The sequence below is a fragment of the Acartia tonsa genome, chromosome 5 (assembly GCF_053477335.1).
Source record: "Acartia tonsa isolate MP-2025a chromosome 5, ASM5347733v1, whole genome shotgun sequence".
Lineage (NCBI taxonomy): Eukaryota > Metazoa > Arthropoda > Copepoda > Calanoida > Acartiidae > Acartia > Acartia tonsa.
In genome coordinates, this window is record NC_137264.1 from 5,488,102 (window position 1) to 5,504,524 (window position 16,423).

General features: G+C 33.8%; 2 protein-coding genes across 2 annotated transcripts in view; one reads left to right on the forward strand and one right to left on the reverse strand.

The window, feature by feature from the left end:
* Positions 1-2,727, forward strand: part of LOC145318595 (uncharacterized) — a 105,200-nt gene extending 102,473 nt beyond the window's left edge. Inside the window, exons 58-60 of the mRNA XM_080159981.1 lie at positions 716-790; positions 1,709-1,903; positions 2,395-2,727. Coding sequence (XP_080016107.1) covers positions 716-790; positions 1,709-1,903; positions 2,395-2,528 — 404 coding nt within the window. The 3' untranslated portion in view covers positions 2,529-2,727. The remainder of the gene's footprint in view (positions 1-715; positions 791-1,708; positions 1,904-2,394) is intronic.
* Positions 2,728-8,282: 5,555 nt separating this feature from the next.
* LOC145318596 (troponin T-like) lies at positions 8,283-13,858 on the reverse strand. Its single transcript, XM_080159982.1, has 7 exons — positions 13,748-13,858; positions 12,432-12,568; positions 11,817-11,894; positions 11,427-11,503; positions 10,369-10,997; positions 9,840-9,973; positions 8,283-8,917 (listed from the first exon to the last, which is right to left on the reverse strand). The coding sequence occupies exons 2-6, from the start codon at positions 12,543-12,545 to the stop codon at positions 9,843-9,845; spliced, it is 1,029 nt and encodes a 342-aa protein (XP_080016108.1). The 5' UTR covers positions 12,546-12,568; positions 13,748-13,858; the 3' UTR covers positions 8,283-8,917; positions 9,840-9,842.
* Positions 13,859-16,423: the final 2,565 nt, after the last annotated feature.

The window sequence follows — 16,423 nt, forward strand, 5'->3', positions numbered from 1 at the left end:
TTTGTACCGAAGGATCTCGCTAACCGCTGAACCAAACGGGTTCTCCTTAACAGGGTAGCTTCTCAGAGGTCCCGGGAAGGTTTATAACTATTTTCTTGGGGGGTGGGACACCCCCAACCCCCCCAAAAAATGAAAAATCCCCCCCCCCCAAAAAAAAAATGAAAAATCCCCCCCCCCCAAAAAAAAAAAAATAATTTTGTTTTTTAACTAAAATTAAAAACTAAAATAAGAAATTTAATTATTAAATTCGACTCTCTCCTCAAGTCCCCCTAGAGGCCTCTAGAGGCGTAGCCGCTAGTATTGTATAAACCTTTAGGCCATTGCTGTAACAAATATACTGAAAGACATCAAAGCAAGTAAATAAGAAGAGAAATTATGGTAAAATGGAGTTATAAAAGAATATTTTCAGAATTGTAGACTGTTCAGCAAAAAAAGTTAAAGTTGGATTTCTTATCATAAAAATTTATGATTTATTAAAGAATAGTTATTTATCGCATCATATTATAGACAGCTTTCCGTGGATTTTAAAAGGAATAAGATTAAAACCGAATGCTTAGGCTATCAAAACTGATATTAAATTTATGATTTAAAAAAAATAATCGTAGAAATTTGTCTGTAATACGATGCTATACATGATTTTTCAATATTGCCGAGAACCGGTTCTAACCCAACGGATAATATTCGGGTTCGAAGCTATATTGGAAACATTTTTTAGGTGCGATTGTGACCGCAACTTTGCCTCAGCTAACAGAAACTACAACAAAACTTCAAACCATTCCACAAATAACAGGTATTGGCAAAAAAATCTTTGTTGTGTTTCATATTTTTAAAAGCGAAGCTTTTCTATAATTAGGGTCGGTCCGTCCGTCCGTAACAGATAGCTTTTTTCATTAATTTAGGCATGTTAGAATTGTCCTATCGATTTCAAATTTTGCATGGTGATTCCTTTAGTAGTTAGGTACGATTTAAAAAGCGTAGCAACTCTGTAATCATTACCAAAATTTCTCTACGTCTATTTAAACATGTTGATTTTTTTACTTTTTTAACAACAATTTTTTTGTGATCTAATCATCCGGTTGATCTGATTTTTGGTATATTGATTCCTGGGGCAACAAAGTATAATGTTATAAGCGAAGCAACTCTATAATCAAGTCCTAAATATGTAAGTATGTCCATAAACATTATCCTGTATAAAGCAGTTTTTCAACAAATTTACTTACAATTTTGCTTTGACTCTTGTACATTTATATTCTGATTATTCAGTTCTGACACTATACAAGTGTTAATGTCCGTTTGACCTACCGTTTCAGTGCTTCGCTTTTGTGGATGTTGTCATCCTTGTTTCTATGATATTAACATTTCTCCATTAAACAAATTTTAAAAGCGAAGCAACTAATTATGATTGGCCGTGTGTATAAGTAAACGATTTGAAGGAAACGTGATATAATTTGCCGTTATCTGAGATAAAAGTCTATAGATGGGTGTTCTGTAGAATATATATTTCCTCGGTTACTATTAGAGAATAGGATAAAAGTCTTAGATTTCCTGTTGCTTCCTAGGACCAATGACCACCTAATCTTTAACATACTTTGTCCGTCTATTCAACCTTTAGAGAAATCATCTGATTATCTTAGATGCTATTAAATATCACAGGTGTCTTAAATTACCAATGACTTTGAGAAATTACGTGTTTTTTTTTGTATGGCAGGTATTCCCCACGGACACACCGGACATGTCAGGTTCCTTACCTGTGTCGAGGTTGGTCCAGCAGAGGCCGCTGGCAGTATACCTGGAACTCCTGGCAGCCGACTGGAGGACAGGCTGGGCCGGGAGGCCAGTATACCTGAAGATTCTGCCAGCCCGGTGCCAGCTAAGTTTCACCAGTCAAAGGATAAACAGAAAGGTATAATGTTTATTTTTATGTTTTCGCATTAAGAGATGAAATACAAAAATATGATGAAAATGATTGTATTCCTAACATCATACATAGGATTGAGTAACCAGACCTTGCTCGTTATGAGAAGCTTACTGTAAAGGAGAACCATATCGGTTCAGTGGGTAGTGAGAGCTTTCGGTACACACAGACATCCTCTTACTTTATATAAGGATGTATGAGCGAACAGTAAGGCATTTATTGAATTCACATATTTCTGATGCTGTTAGGTAATGCCACCTCCCCTCCCAAAATATTTTTTTTATGGTGGGTGAGAAGAGTTATATTTTTTTTATAAAGAAGGGAAAACTCTTTCATTTTTTAAGTTGCTAACGAGTGCTTGGCCCTACTTAATCCCCCCCCCCCCCTCTCCTAGAGTTAAGGTCTAAAATTTGTAAAGATTTATTAAAAACAAGACTTTTTTGGTTAAACCTCTAACCATAATTTGATTTTTATTGAAGGTACAGAAAATATGACAAACCACGTCCTGGTGATATCAGGTGGAGATGGTTACGAAGATTTTACAAACAGTGCATCCAATGATATGGCGGGTAGGGAAGACTCAACCAATCATCTTCTCCTATGGAGTATTTAGAACCAATAAGATGTTACAAATAAAATATTACAGCCAATGATATGGCAAAAAGAGACGACTCAACAATTAATATTATCCTATTAAATGTTCAGAACTAATAAGAAGGAGCTAATAATATTTTAAGATAAAATGCACCAATGAAAATTAGTAAGATAGATTATTCTTGATCAATAAAATGAAGAAGTATAGAAAAAGAAAATAACAGCCAACATAATCAAAAGTATTTATGAATTACTAACTGGTGATCAATATATTTCTGAAAGGATGCCATAATAGCAAACTTAATTTATCTATAATAAAAAGTAAAACGATGTCTGTCTGTTTGTTTGTCTGTGTGTTTGTCTGTTTGTTTGTTTGTAGCGAAGGATCTCGCTAACCGATCGGGTTCTTCTATTACAGGGTAGCTTCTCATAGGTCCCGGGAAGGTTTATAACTACTTTCTTGGGATGTGGGATACCCCCAACCCCCCCCCCATTTTTTTTTTCTTTTTAAAACTAAAATTAAAGTAGTGGGGTCGACTATTCCTCCCCCCTAAAAATAAATTCTCCCCCCCCCCCCAAAGAAAATTTTTGTTTAGATTAATTTTTTAAAATCTAAATTACGAAAAATTGGTTTGATCAAACCTCTTGGGGCAAAGCCCCCAGAGGCTAGGGGCGAAGCGGCTAGTTTATAAATATTTTATTAAATTTTCAGCCCTCTCACCCTAAGGCTATTATGAATTATATATATATAAAAGTTCCATAATTAAAATTATTTTGTTTTAATTAAGTTTGAAGTTATTTTTACTAGTTTGTGCTTAGAATATAATAATAAAATAGCTTACAACCTCATATTATATAAATATTCATAAAATTTACATATATAATAAAAAGATTATACTATAGTTTAAAAAGGTTGTATTAACTTTTGACAGTATTATTAATTAACCCAAAGCTTACAATTCAAATTCATGGCTTTCTTGTTTAAAAAATGCCTAAATATAAAATCAATGTAATTTTAGAAGCAAAGCTATTTTACAAGCCATTTGAGTCGGTTAGTTTTACTTTTAACAATGATTTCCTGAAATTAATCGCATCGTAAAATAGCAGCTTTCTGTGGATAGTTAAACGAATAAATGTAAGGTTAATTTCAGTGTTGTTTGCCCCGAGAGTCTGGACGGGCACCAAAACTGATATTTGATTATTGACATCCTACTATCCAAGGAAGTCCAAGGGGGGGGAGTAAAGGGGTGATTACCCCACCCCCAAAATATTTTTCATTTTACCCCCCCCCCTTTAAAATTTACCCCTACCTTGGGGGTGCCTACCCAACTTTTTATGAGAGGGTATTTACCCCCCTCCCCCCAATGAAAAATCCCTACCAGAAAAATTTTGGCGTGCTTCGCGCGCATTTTTACTCCTAAATATTTGATAGTATTTCATTATTAGTTAGGTATCTTTTACCATTTTACCCCCCCCCCCCCCCAATAACAAATTTCTCCCCCCTTAAAATAATCCCCCCCCCCCCCCAAAAAAAAAAGATAAAAAGCTTAGACGCCCCTGCTACTATCTGCGAAAAGCTGGCTAAAATACGATGCGTTGCGGCTCAGAATAGTTTCTTATCTAGCCGAGGATAATCGGATCCGAAGCAATCCTGGAATAAATTATACATATATTGTTTAAGCTTCACTGCTATCAGACGTAACCCTTGGATACAAACAATTAAAATAAATAATGATTATAATTTAGGGAGGCAGGACATTTGTTGAGTCCTCGTAATCCAGAATCTAGCACATTTGGCATCTTATTCTTAATTTGTAAAACACCATCTTTTATCAGTATTTGATCTATTTACCAAAGTCAAAAAAAATTTAGAACAAGAAAAATGTGACAATTTTTTAATATCAAATTTATAATATTCATTTTACCTTTTTAAGATAAGCTATATGAGAGTTTTTAAACTTTCTAAATCTTCTGAATTTACTAGATATTTTGCTTACGTAATAACAACATAAATCTTGTCTCCCTTTATCAAATTTTAAAGATGGTAATTACCAAAATTTATTCTCATAAGATATTTGCATCCAGTTTTAACTTGAGTTAAGAAAAGAAAAATATTTTGTAATAGTTAACAAAAACCATTATAACACTTAATATTATTGACGAAGCCCATTTTGTTCCAAATTTGTATCTCTTTTGAAAAGTGCGACTCCAGTTACGTCATATTTTTCTTTCCCGAAAAAGGGAAGGGGGAAAGAAAAAAAGGGAAGGGGGGAAGAAAAAAGAGATGAGAGAAAAGGGGGTTTTCCCCATCTCTTTCGAAGAGATTTTCTTCCCCCCTTCCCTTTTTCGGGAAAGAAAAATATGACGTAACTTGAGTCGCACTTTTCAAAAGTGATACAAATTCGGAACAAAATGGGCTTCGTCAATATTATTAAACTTGAAAAAAATATAGAATCAAAAAACAGAAATTTATTAAGATAAGTGACTAAAATTAAAAATAGAATATGTGTTTCTATATAAAAATGTGATTAATTCGCCCTGATAAAAAAAGGCGGATTTTGTAACCAGTACAAAATTTTTAAATGTATTTTATGTTATGTTTAATTAACTCTTTAAAAAGTTGATCTTATTTCTTTAAAATAATTGGAAAATCTGAAAACCAAAGTTAATTATGGAGGGGTTATATTTGTAGAAATATCTTAATCAATATAAGAATGAATTCGTATATTCACATGTAAAGGATATCAAATTTATTTTTACCTTCGCTTTGGTGTGATTTTATGAAAACATATGCCATTTTAAGTTAAAAAAAACTTCTGTTCTTTTGTAAGCATAAATGCAACCCCCCCCCCCCCCCCCCAACAAAAAAAATCTGCAAATCATGATGCTTTAAGCAAAAAAAATTTATCCGATGAAAAATGGCCAAGATAACTCTACTTTTTTCGGAGGTGAAGGCATTTTTCTCTAGTTGCGATTTATCTTGGGAATGTTGTGATACCCTCCCCCAAAATAGTCAAAAGCCTTCCTTGAACGTGTGATAAGTTATATTGCAAAGAAGATTGACAAACAGATAGATATCTTGTTACTTTTATATAAGGATGGCGTATTAAGTGTTTTCATACCTTTATACCCTCTCAATTCAATAATGAATACCTAAAATCTAAAATAGTAAAAGAGGTTTTAATTGGTTACTACTTATATGTTTCCAAATATTATTTTGTCAAAGAGTTATTTATAATTTTGAAGTTAAATAAATGTTACATTATTGTGTTATATTTGCTTATAAATTGTTATGATTAAAATTATTTTAATATATAGAGTAAAGTATGTAATACATATATATATAAATATATTTTGTTGATGTATTTTAAATAATAAATAATTTTCCATTATATATGAATATTTTTTAGCAAAGTATGTTCTATAAAGCGAAGATTCGCTCGCCATTTTTTTAGTTGATTTGTTCACTCATTCAAAACTAATTCTTAACAAGAACTCTCTCCCCTAAATGTTTTACTAACCCTGATGTCAAACCACTACGTGTGGTTTAACCCTGCTATATCCTTTCCACAGGGGTTACTTTTCCTGCAGAGGTCTTTTTTACTTTTTTAACCTAACCTTATACATATAAAATAACACTTTTTACTCAAGTTCGTATGAAGTTGACTTGTAATGTGAGGAAAACCGTTCATTACCCTTATTTATGTTTTTAATCAAATTTATTTTATAATTTTCTTATGTAAGAAACTTCTTAAATTTTTCTAAACATTAAAGCAAAATTATACTAATCGATACGTGTTTTAAGTTATTTAATTAGATTCCACAAATTAACCGTTTGACCTCATTAGAGCATTTAATAATGGTTTGTTAGTCGCAATTTGTTTGACCAATATGGCGGTGTATGGTTTAAGTAGAGGCGTGCATGATAGGTGTGTGGAGGTGAATAAACCCCCTGGCAAAATTAAGTGAGTACACCCATCTGCACCCCCTTAGACCAGGGACTACATCTCAAAATTGCACCTCCTAATACAGTCAAATTGGATGTGAAGGTAAAAAGTCACCACCCCCTAAATCTAATGAAGGAGTTTTTAAAAAATTCCGCGATTAGCGCGTCTATTTAACCATTTAGGGACGCTTGTTGGACTTTTGAATGGTTGGGTGAACATCTAGGGAAGTCCAGGGGGGGGGGGTAAAGTGGTGATTACCCCCCACCCCCCCGGACCTCAAATGAATTTTAGTTTTACCCCCCCCCCCAAAAAAAAAAAAATATTGTAAATATTTTACCCCCCCCTCCCCCCCCCCCCAATCAACAAGCTTGGACGCCCTTGGTGGATACACCCCATTGCCATAATAATAAACTCCTCTTGTTGTCTGAATATATCCCCCTAAAACTTATTTTTGCATCGATTTCAGTTTTAGGGGGGTGTCAAAATTTTCATTGAATTGTCGGTTTGCCCACATTAGCGCATTTACAACACTTGACCTATCCCGTTTGCTTCGCAGGGCTTTGTCTGCATCTTTTCAACATTATTATTAGTAATGTCATCCAATACCTAAGAGTTGATGTAATATTGTCCAACGAATATTTCAAAAATATCATGTCGATATAAGGTCATCCAAGATCATTTTTTATTAGAGCCATTTCGTCGACATAAATCCTTGACAATGGCAACAATTTTACAGGGAAATTGACGACTGCAATTTTTTTTTGCAAGGATTTTTGTGCGTGCTGTAACATTAATATTGCGGTTAGCTGACTATACTATACTTAAATCTCTAATCTTAAGAGTTAAGACTCTAGGGGGCTAGGTGTCGCTTCGGGTACTAGACCTCTCCACGCACCTTGGAACATACATACAATACTTATGATTGCGTTGTAAAGCGTCCATTCACCCATCAGACAACCAACTCTCTGAGACCTTTGTCTGAGAAGTCCCAACTGTGCATGCTAGCGAGTTGCGCCTGTTTTGGGCCATGGCATTCCCCCCTCACTCTAACTATTTACGTCCCGCATCTGACATAGTAGCAGTGGGAACAATTTTTAACGTCTTTAGTTATGACGCGGTGTCGGAACGAGATTCGAACCTATCACCTTCCCGACGACGAGCGGATGCGCTATGTGTTGAGCCACGGTCGCAGGTTAACTTTCTAATCTTATGCAAATTGATAATATTGCTGCAGATTGTTTGACTAACTGTCGGCTGCAAGTCTAAGTTTGGCCAGCTGATGCAGTAGTGACATTTTTTCATCGCTTTAAAAAAATCGCAAAACCTATACGTATTTTCAGCTTTCGTTTGTTTTTAATTGTGCCCAACCTCACCCCCCCGCCCCCCCCCCCCCAATATTATTTTATTTGGCTTATTGGTTATACTTTATTCCTTTGTCCGAGAACTGATTTTAAGATAAACTTATTTTTTTCACGCCAAAGCAAACTCTTTATTTATGGTTAAAATCAATCTTGTTTATAAAAAATCCTTCATTACATGCTAAATTTATATTTTCATTGTTTATCATTTACTTGTTCCTTATTGTTATAACACTAATTTTAAGATAACCTTTTTTTTCACGCCAAAAAAAAACACTTTTTCCAGTTATTCTTATGTATATGGACAAAATCAGTCTTGTTTAAAAATCCTCCACTACATGATAAATTTATGTGTTATTTTAATTTTTATTGTTTATCATTTACTTGTACCTTATTGGTGTAACACAGTAAAATTCTTTTGATAATCTTATATTAACAAATAAAAAAATAAAAACAGAATAATGCATATTATATAAGATGTTAAATTTATTAAATTCTGGCTGGCTCACAAGCTCACAAGCCTATCTACACTGTACAACAGCGAATATTATTATAAACAAAGTATTGCAAAAAATTGATTTACCCCCCCAAGTTTAATTAAAAATGTATAATAAACTAGAAACTTTTCATAATAATAATAATTAATGATATGTGTGGAAGCAACAATCTGGTCATGGTTGGAATGTTTGAAGTTTTGTGGAAGACGACATCATCATTATTTTGTGGTGGTGTGGAGGACGACATCTTGCATGCAAACGACGACCTTCACTGCAAAATTTGCAACAACAGACGACATTTAGCACAGCAAAGACGACATCCTGGTTTTAAACAAACAATGCAAAATGGTGTAAATATTGGAAGACGATGTTTATTGCAAGATGGTGGATTCTCAACGGGCTGAAGGACCTCAGAACTAATCTTCCTGAGATCTTTGGTGTAGGGTTGGATTTCTGTTGATGGTTGGAGAATGCAAAAAAGCCACAGGTAGTTTTTTTTGTGTGTGGTAGAATTGTGTGGAAGCATCCCGGGCTCTTTGGATCCCATTCAGATCTGGTTCAGAGATCATCAGAGGTGGGGAAAGATCACAGAAGGTCAGAAAGAATCTAAAAAAAAATAATTATTAAATATAACTCCGGGCATCACATAAAAAAAAATGCATATCCTTTAACCAATCCTTGTATCTGTGATCTTTCTTTTAAAAACTTTATTTGTATTTTGGACATCTTTCGTGATAAATTTGTTTTGAATATGCGTAACAATATGAAGACAAAAAATGTGCTTTTTTGTTCTAATAATAGACTTGACAACATATTATTATTTGCTCAACATGCAAATTAGTTTTCCTTATTCAAAATGTGTTTTTTTTGCCATGAAATAAGTCTACTTTAGGCAAATTAATAATATTATTTGTCATATCTTTATTACAAATATTAGAACAAGAGTAGTTCTCGACTTTTAAAACACTTTTTTCTTAATATTTTGAGTTATCTATCTAGAAAATAGGATTCTGAAAACGAATAGAACCATGATATTGACAGAAAACATTTCAATTATCTCCATCAGTTTAATATGCTCCTTCTGTGACTTGTGTATTCCTAATATAATCTCTAACTGCAACCATATATATCGTTATTCACCGCTTTAAATCGCCTCTACACACATCACACACTACACCGCTATACATCGCCACAGCACTGCTTAACATCTCCACAACACCGCTATACAACGCCACAACACCGCGCCGCTATACATTGCAACAACACTACTATACATCGCCAGAACACTGCTGAACATCACACACTACACCGCTATACATCGCCACAGCACTGCTGAACATCTCCACAACACAGCTATACATTGCAACAACACTACTATACATCGCCACACCACCGCTATACATCGCCATAACACTGCTGAACATCACACACTACACCGCTTGACATCGCCACAACACCGCCATTCATCCCAACTACACCGCTATACATCGCCACATCACCGCTAAACATCATTACAACAAGTCCTTACCATTTACTCTTCCTCCTCTTCCTCTTCCTCCTCCTCTTCTTCCTCCTCTTCTTCATCATATTCCTCAGCAGCAGCCTCAGCTCCGGCCTCTTCCTCCTCACCCTCGGGAGTCTCGGGGTCGCCAGCCTTCTTGCCTAAAATTAAAACAAATAGTATAAATTCGAGTATATATTGGTTTACACTGTAATTATTAGCCGGTCAAATTTTAAATTGCTTAAAATTGATAGATGATATCCTTATTGGATTATAAAAACAATTAAAACCTAAAAACTTATTTTATTGAATTTTTTTTCAGCTACTAAATAAAATATACAAGAAATGGTAAGTTTCTAGATTGTTTAGAAGTACATCATTACTGACTTAAAGACTGATATTATTATTAAATTTTATCCTCTAATTCAGATTTTTCATATTTGTATAAGAACATATGCTGACAGGGAAAATATTTTACATGGGAAATATTGAAAATATTGATATTTTTAATTAATAATCATAATAGTGGGATTGTAAGAGTCAGATAAAATGTTACCTGGCCTTTCTCCGAACCACTTGGGCAGACGGGCCTTGGGTCTCTTCATGAACTCGTCGTGATGCTCCTTCCACAAAGCCTCCAACATCTCGGCCCTGACAACCTCCCAGCCGCCCTCGTACAGCTTCTTGCGGTCGCCGTAGGTACGGGTGTCGGTACGTCTCTCGTACTTGGAGAACATGCGGATCTTGGGAGGGTGCTTGCCGGTGAAGGCCTCTGGGTCGAGACCCTTCTTCAGGGCCTTGTTTCTCAGCTGAATCTTCTGTCTCTCCTTCAACTCCTTGAGCTCGTAGTCCTGGGCCAGACGGCGCTGCTCGTAGTCGTACTTGTCAGTCTCCAGGGTGACGATGGTGTCCCAGAGCTGGGCGGCCTTGTGCTTCAGCTCATCGGAGTCCATGGCGTCGAGGTTGAGGGGCTTGATTCTGATGGACAGAGAGATCTTCATCTCCTCTTCGACCTGTTCCTTGGTCTTGGACATCTCTCTTCTGGCGTCCAGAGCGGGGGCCTGCTGCTTCTTGCCTCCCTTCTCCTTCTGTGCGGCCATCATCTCTTGTCTCTTTCTCTCGGCCTCCTCGAGCATTTTCTTCTTCTCCTCGGCTTCCTTGGCCTTCTTCTCAGCCTCCTCCTTTCTATAGACAAGAAAATATTCATAAAAAAAATCCTCCCCGCCTTTTTTCAATGTTTAAAGAAAAAAAGTGTTAATAACCATAAAAAATGTGTTGTTTGCATTATACTAGCGGCTGTGCCCTAGTGTCTAAGGGTTCTATATCATACGGGAAAAGTAGGAAGTGGGCAGAATAATATCCTAAAACCATCCCAAGGCTAAAATCTAAAAAACAAATAGCATAAAACCCCTTCAATAATTATTGAAATTGTAAGCTTCAGAAAAAAACCTTAGTACTTTATATAACAGGTTTAAAGTAAAATTTGTCTTCAATAAATCAATAGTTTAATGTTTAAAAAAATTATTGAATTGCTTATATCAAACTATATTACTTAAGTAGAGACCAATCCTTTAAATTTAATCTTTAGTAGTCCAGTCCTTAAAAATAGTTTACCTGAGCTTGTCCTCCTCTTCCTTCTTCTGTTGAGCAAGCTTCTTCTCCTGCTCGGCTCTGATCTCCTTCCTCTTAGCCTATGAATATATATTTCAATAGATTGAGTATGATAAGACCTCAAGTTTTGATAATGTTTAAAACACATTATTTTACCTAAAATCAATTCACAGTTTCAAGTTATGATTTGAATTCACCTATTTCCTTTTTCTTTGATTTTTTTAAAGTATTATTTTAAAATTATTGGTTGAATTCTTATTTTAGTTATGTGATTTTCCCAATCAATTTTCATCTGGCAATAGCATTTTAAGCTATGCAGTAAAATTTATCCTAAATTCAAAGCTATAGCCAAGCAGCCATGAAAAGTGGGTGGAGCCCAGGATTATTTGCTACCTGTTTCTCCTTCATCCTCTTGAGCTCCTCCTCCTCCTTGGCGCGCTGCTTGCGCCATTCGTTGATGTATTCCCTCAGCTAGTAACAAATCATTACATCATTTTATTTCAAAATAAAAACAATATTATTTTTAAATAAAAAATAAACAAAAAGAAATAATTATTCGCAGTTTTCTAAAATTAGACTCGATGGCAATGTGATAAAACGTGTTCTCTGTTCATAACTGACAATCTCCTTTTAAGGCTCGCTGTAAGAACAATTTTGCACAATATATTATGTTGATATTATAGCCAATTAGCTACTGAAAACCGATATCTACCATATCAAAACTTTCTAATGGTGACTTTATTCTTATTCTTTTTGCTTTATGCTGATTAATACCAGCATACTATTTTGACGAAGATGATTAAAGTCCCTCAACAAATTATGACGTCATACGATAGAATAGCTAATGAGAGGCCAGTATACACTGTAATGACCAATTGCAAAATTTATGCTGGCCTCTCATTGGTTATTTTATCGTATGTCGTCATATTCAGTTGAGGGACTTTAGTCATCTTCTCTTTTGACATGATTTTATCAGAAAATAGAAATAAAATGATTTAATGATTATCCCTGTTCGTCAAGCTCTCCCTTCTTGACTCCATGCTTGGCCTTGGCGAAGGCCTCGTCTCCCTTCTTGGAGGTGTTGGAGGTCACCTCCTCCTCATAATATTCGTCGTCAGACATACTTCAAGATTCCAGTTTTCCCCCTAGGAAAAAAATAATATAGATTAAAATTTAAATTAGGAGCATAAGACTGTTTCAAAATATTGCTTCTATCCTAAGAATATCGTATATGGGCCCGTTTCAAGAAAAAAATTTATTTTTAAGAAATTTTCAAGGATACTTTGAAGCTGCTATTGAGATTGATTATTCTATAAGACCTATTAGTGGCGCAGTATAAAGCCACGAAAAAAAAACAATGTTTAACTCCTTGAGGGTGTTTTCTTCTAAAACTTAGTTTAGACAATATGTTTCAGTCATTTTATTGTTTAAAATTCCATTACACTACCCCCCCCCCCCCCCCCCAACTACCCTCCCTCATACAACTGACAAAAATATTTACACAATGTCAGCTTAAAATATTTTTCATAGACAGGACAAACATTTTTGTCATGATACACAAAATTCCAGTTTAGACCAACTAAACTAGAAGGGGGGAATTGTTAGAAAATAAATTAGAAAGTCAATTGTATTTTAAGAATAAGAACAAGGATATTTTCAATTTGAGTGGCGTAGCTTCACTTCTATTTATAAATATGACTAGAAATGAAGATTTTGATTTTTTTAGATATAATTTCTATTTTTAATTGAAATAGTTTGAAATTAAACAATTTTTAACACACAGAGTATAAAACGAAAAATTGGTTTTGAGCTGTTTTAAAACTAGCTGGACCGAAAAGATTGTGATTTACAGAATTGTTTAGGTTTTTCATGTTCTTTTTGAGCTACTCTTATGTGGTTTGGGGGGGGGGGGGTGACACTTTGGGCTAGGGACGAAGCTCATAGATAATTATTTAGATAAATTGGGTTATAAATTTAAGAAATATTAGACACTAAAATGATATCACTATTTATAAGTTAAATTTAAGTATCACTTTAAATATTTTTATTTTTTTACTATTATTTTACTTTAGTCTAATAAATAATGTACATATTTTACATTTGAATCAATATATATCACAAATTAATATAAATATATTTACGTAATTTGTTTACTTTAATTAAGTGCTTCAAATACTAATAGAAAAATTTTCATTAGAATTTATCAATGAATCTGAGCGGTTATTATGCAATATAAGATGTGGAAGAAGAAAAAAAGTATGATATAATTGTGTGCAATGTAATTTTACTGTTTTAGAGATAATAAACACGCAGAATTGTCTCACCGTTGAGCAGCTTCCCAGACTCGAAACTACTGAGGTAGATGTGGTGACCTGCCCGGTCATAATGCCTTCACCAAGGACAGGCCAGCGCTAGTATCAACCCCCAAAAAATCTACATTTTTTCAAAGTTAAAAATCCGCCAAAATTATTTTTTAAAATTATTCAAACCAATTTAAAAAATACATTAAAATAAATGAAGTTGTTATTTACCCCTGTTTTGGTGTGTGTGCGTGTATTATAATAGATTCTGTGTATTGTATGGATAAGCTGACCGGAGCAGGCAATACAGAAAGTCACAATAAGTAGAGGGGATGGTTACCTTACAATGCTACACACAAAAAAACAAATTGTTACTTTCTTTTACATTTAAGTATTTACAATTTTTGTCTGACCGTCTGACTATATTGTTATTGATCAAATATGATTGTTCTCGGCATCTATTAATGGCAGACAGCTGCTTTTTTTGTGTAGATTTCTCTAACCAATAATGATGTATTAATTATATTTTCTTCCTGCAAACATCTATTTATTTTTCCTTTTTAAAAATAATATTTGAATTATGACTGTTTTATGCTACATAGAAATATTGGCATCCTTGTTAATTTAATTTTTTGAATGGCTGTTTTTAGGAAACAACAAAACCCATAAGAAGGTGTTTTGAAGGGAAGGTCGGAGACTTGGAAACAAATAACAGAGTTGTGAAGGGGGGTTGGGGGGGGGGGGGTTGCCAAGTAAGGCAAAAGAGGGCTGAGACGCCACTGACAGGGCAGGGACATGTCAGGACCTGGGAGGGTGGTAAAAATATAGGAGATTCTTTTCTTTCAAAAAGAGGAAAATTATAAATATTAGCCTTCACTGAGGTTCAGCTAGAGAGAGAGAAGGAGTTTAATAAGAAAATAGGATAACATTAATGAATTTATGGGAGGTTTGGACTTTTTAAGTGTTATGGGGGGGGGGGGGGAGGGTTGCCTATTCTAATAAACAAAAGAAAGCTTGATATACAAAATTCCACAAATTTTAAATTATGACCCCTCATAAGTTTCCATTATAAGAATAAATATAAAAATTCTTTTGTTCAATATTTTCTTGAAAAATAAGGATGAAAATATCCTTAAGTAGCGAAACAAAGAAGATTTATCATAAAATGTTATTAAAAGCTAAACAGACGCATGAACTAAGTAATCTATAGAAGTTCTTTGTGTACTAGTAATTTATGACAAACGTACCTTTATGACAAATGTACCTTTATGACAAACGTATCTTTATGACAAATGCACCTTTATGACAAACGTACCTTTATGACAAACGTACCTTTATGACAAACGTACCTTTATGACAAATGTACCTTTATGACAAACGTACCTTTATGAAAAACGTACCTTTATGACAAATGTACCTTTATGACAAACGTACCTTTATGACAAATGTACCTTTATGACAAACGTACCTTTATGACAAACGTACCTTTATGACAAATCTACCTTTATGACAAACGTACCTTTATGACAATTGTACCTTTATGACAAATGTACCTTTATGACAAACGTACTTTTATGACAAATGAACCTTTATGACAAACGTACCTTTATGACAAATGTTTTTATGACAAACGTAACTTTATGACAATTGTATTAGTTACAAATGTTTTATAACAAGTGTACTTTTATGACATATGTTTTATGACAAATATATTTATGACAAGAGTATTTACGACAAAAGTTACTGAGCCTTATTTAGATATTAACAAGAAATTTAATAGCATATAGCAGCTCCTATCAATATTTGATTATTTTATGAAAAATATAAGATAATAGTTATTTCTCACATCGTATTATAAACGGCTTTCCGCGGATATAGAATGTACAATTAAAAGATTAAAACTAGTTTTTTTAGCCCCGAGGTGCCGAAGGCACCGACTAAAAAAAACTGGATATAATACGATGCTAGACATAGTTTTTTTCGTATGGATGAGAACCGGTTCTAATCCACCGGATTCGAATGAATACGAGAAAAATAATTAAATTTATTTTTTGTATCGTGTCCTGTTATTTTCATTTCATGGACACAAATTTAGCGGCCAGAAGCACTGACAAACATTCTGACAAACAAATAGTTATTTTGAAAGAAGGCGTATCAACTTTTTTGCTTTTTATTTAAGATAGCTAGCTGGTTCTTTCAGTAAGTAGTAGATGTAAAATTATTCATAGAATTCAGATATGCAATCGGTTTTTATGTAGACCTCTTATTTTTTAAGTAATTTAAGTTTTTTAAAAAAATAATTAAGTCGGTTTTAAGGTACTAAAACGCAACAAAATAAAAGAAGAAAATGGCCAGTATGAACAAAAATAGTAAGATCTTTAATTTGACACCTTACTTTTAAAATTCTGTTAAGTAATTATTGAAAAAATCTATTTTGTTAACCTCGGATTAATCAAAACTTTGGAATTAAAAATATCCTCTCACAGGCATAAAAAGTATGTGTTCATATATACTTTTAGAATGAGAAAAATAATACAAATTCATTCTAAGCAAAATTGAAAAACTTTTATAAAACTAAAATAAAAAATATAAGTTTATTTTAAGAATCATAATTTTCGGCTTTAAAGGGTTAGCTTGAATAAAACCTGAACAAAACCTAAACAAAAGACAATGCAATGTAGCAGATATTTTTTAAACACA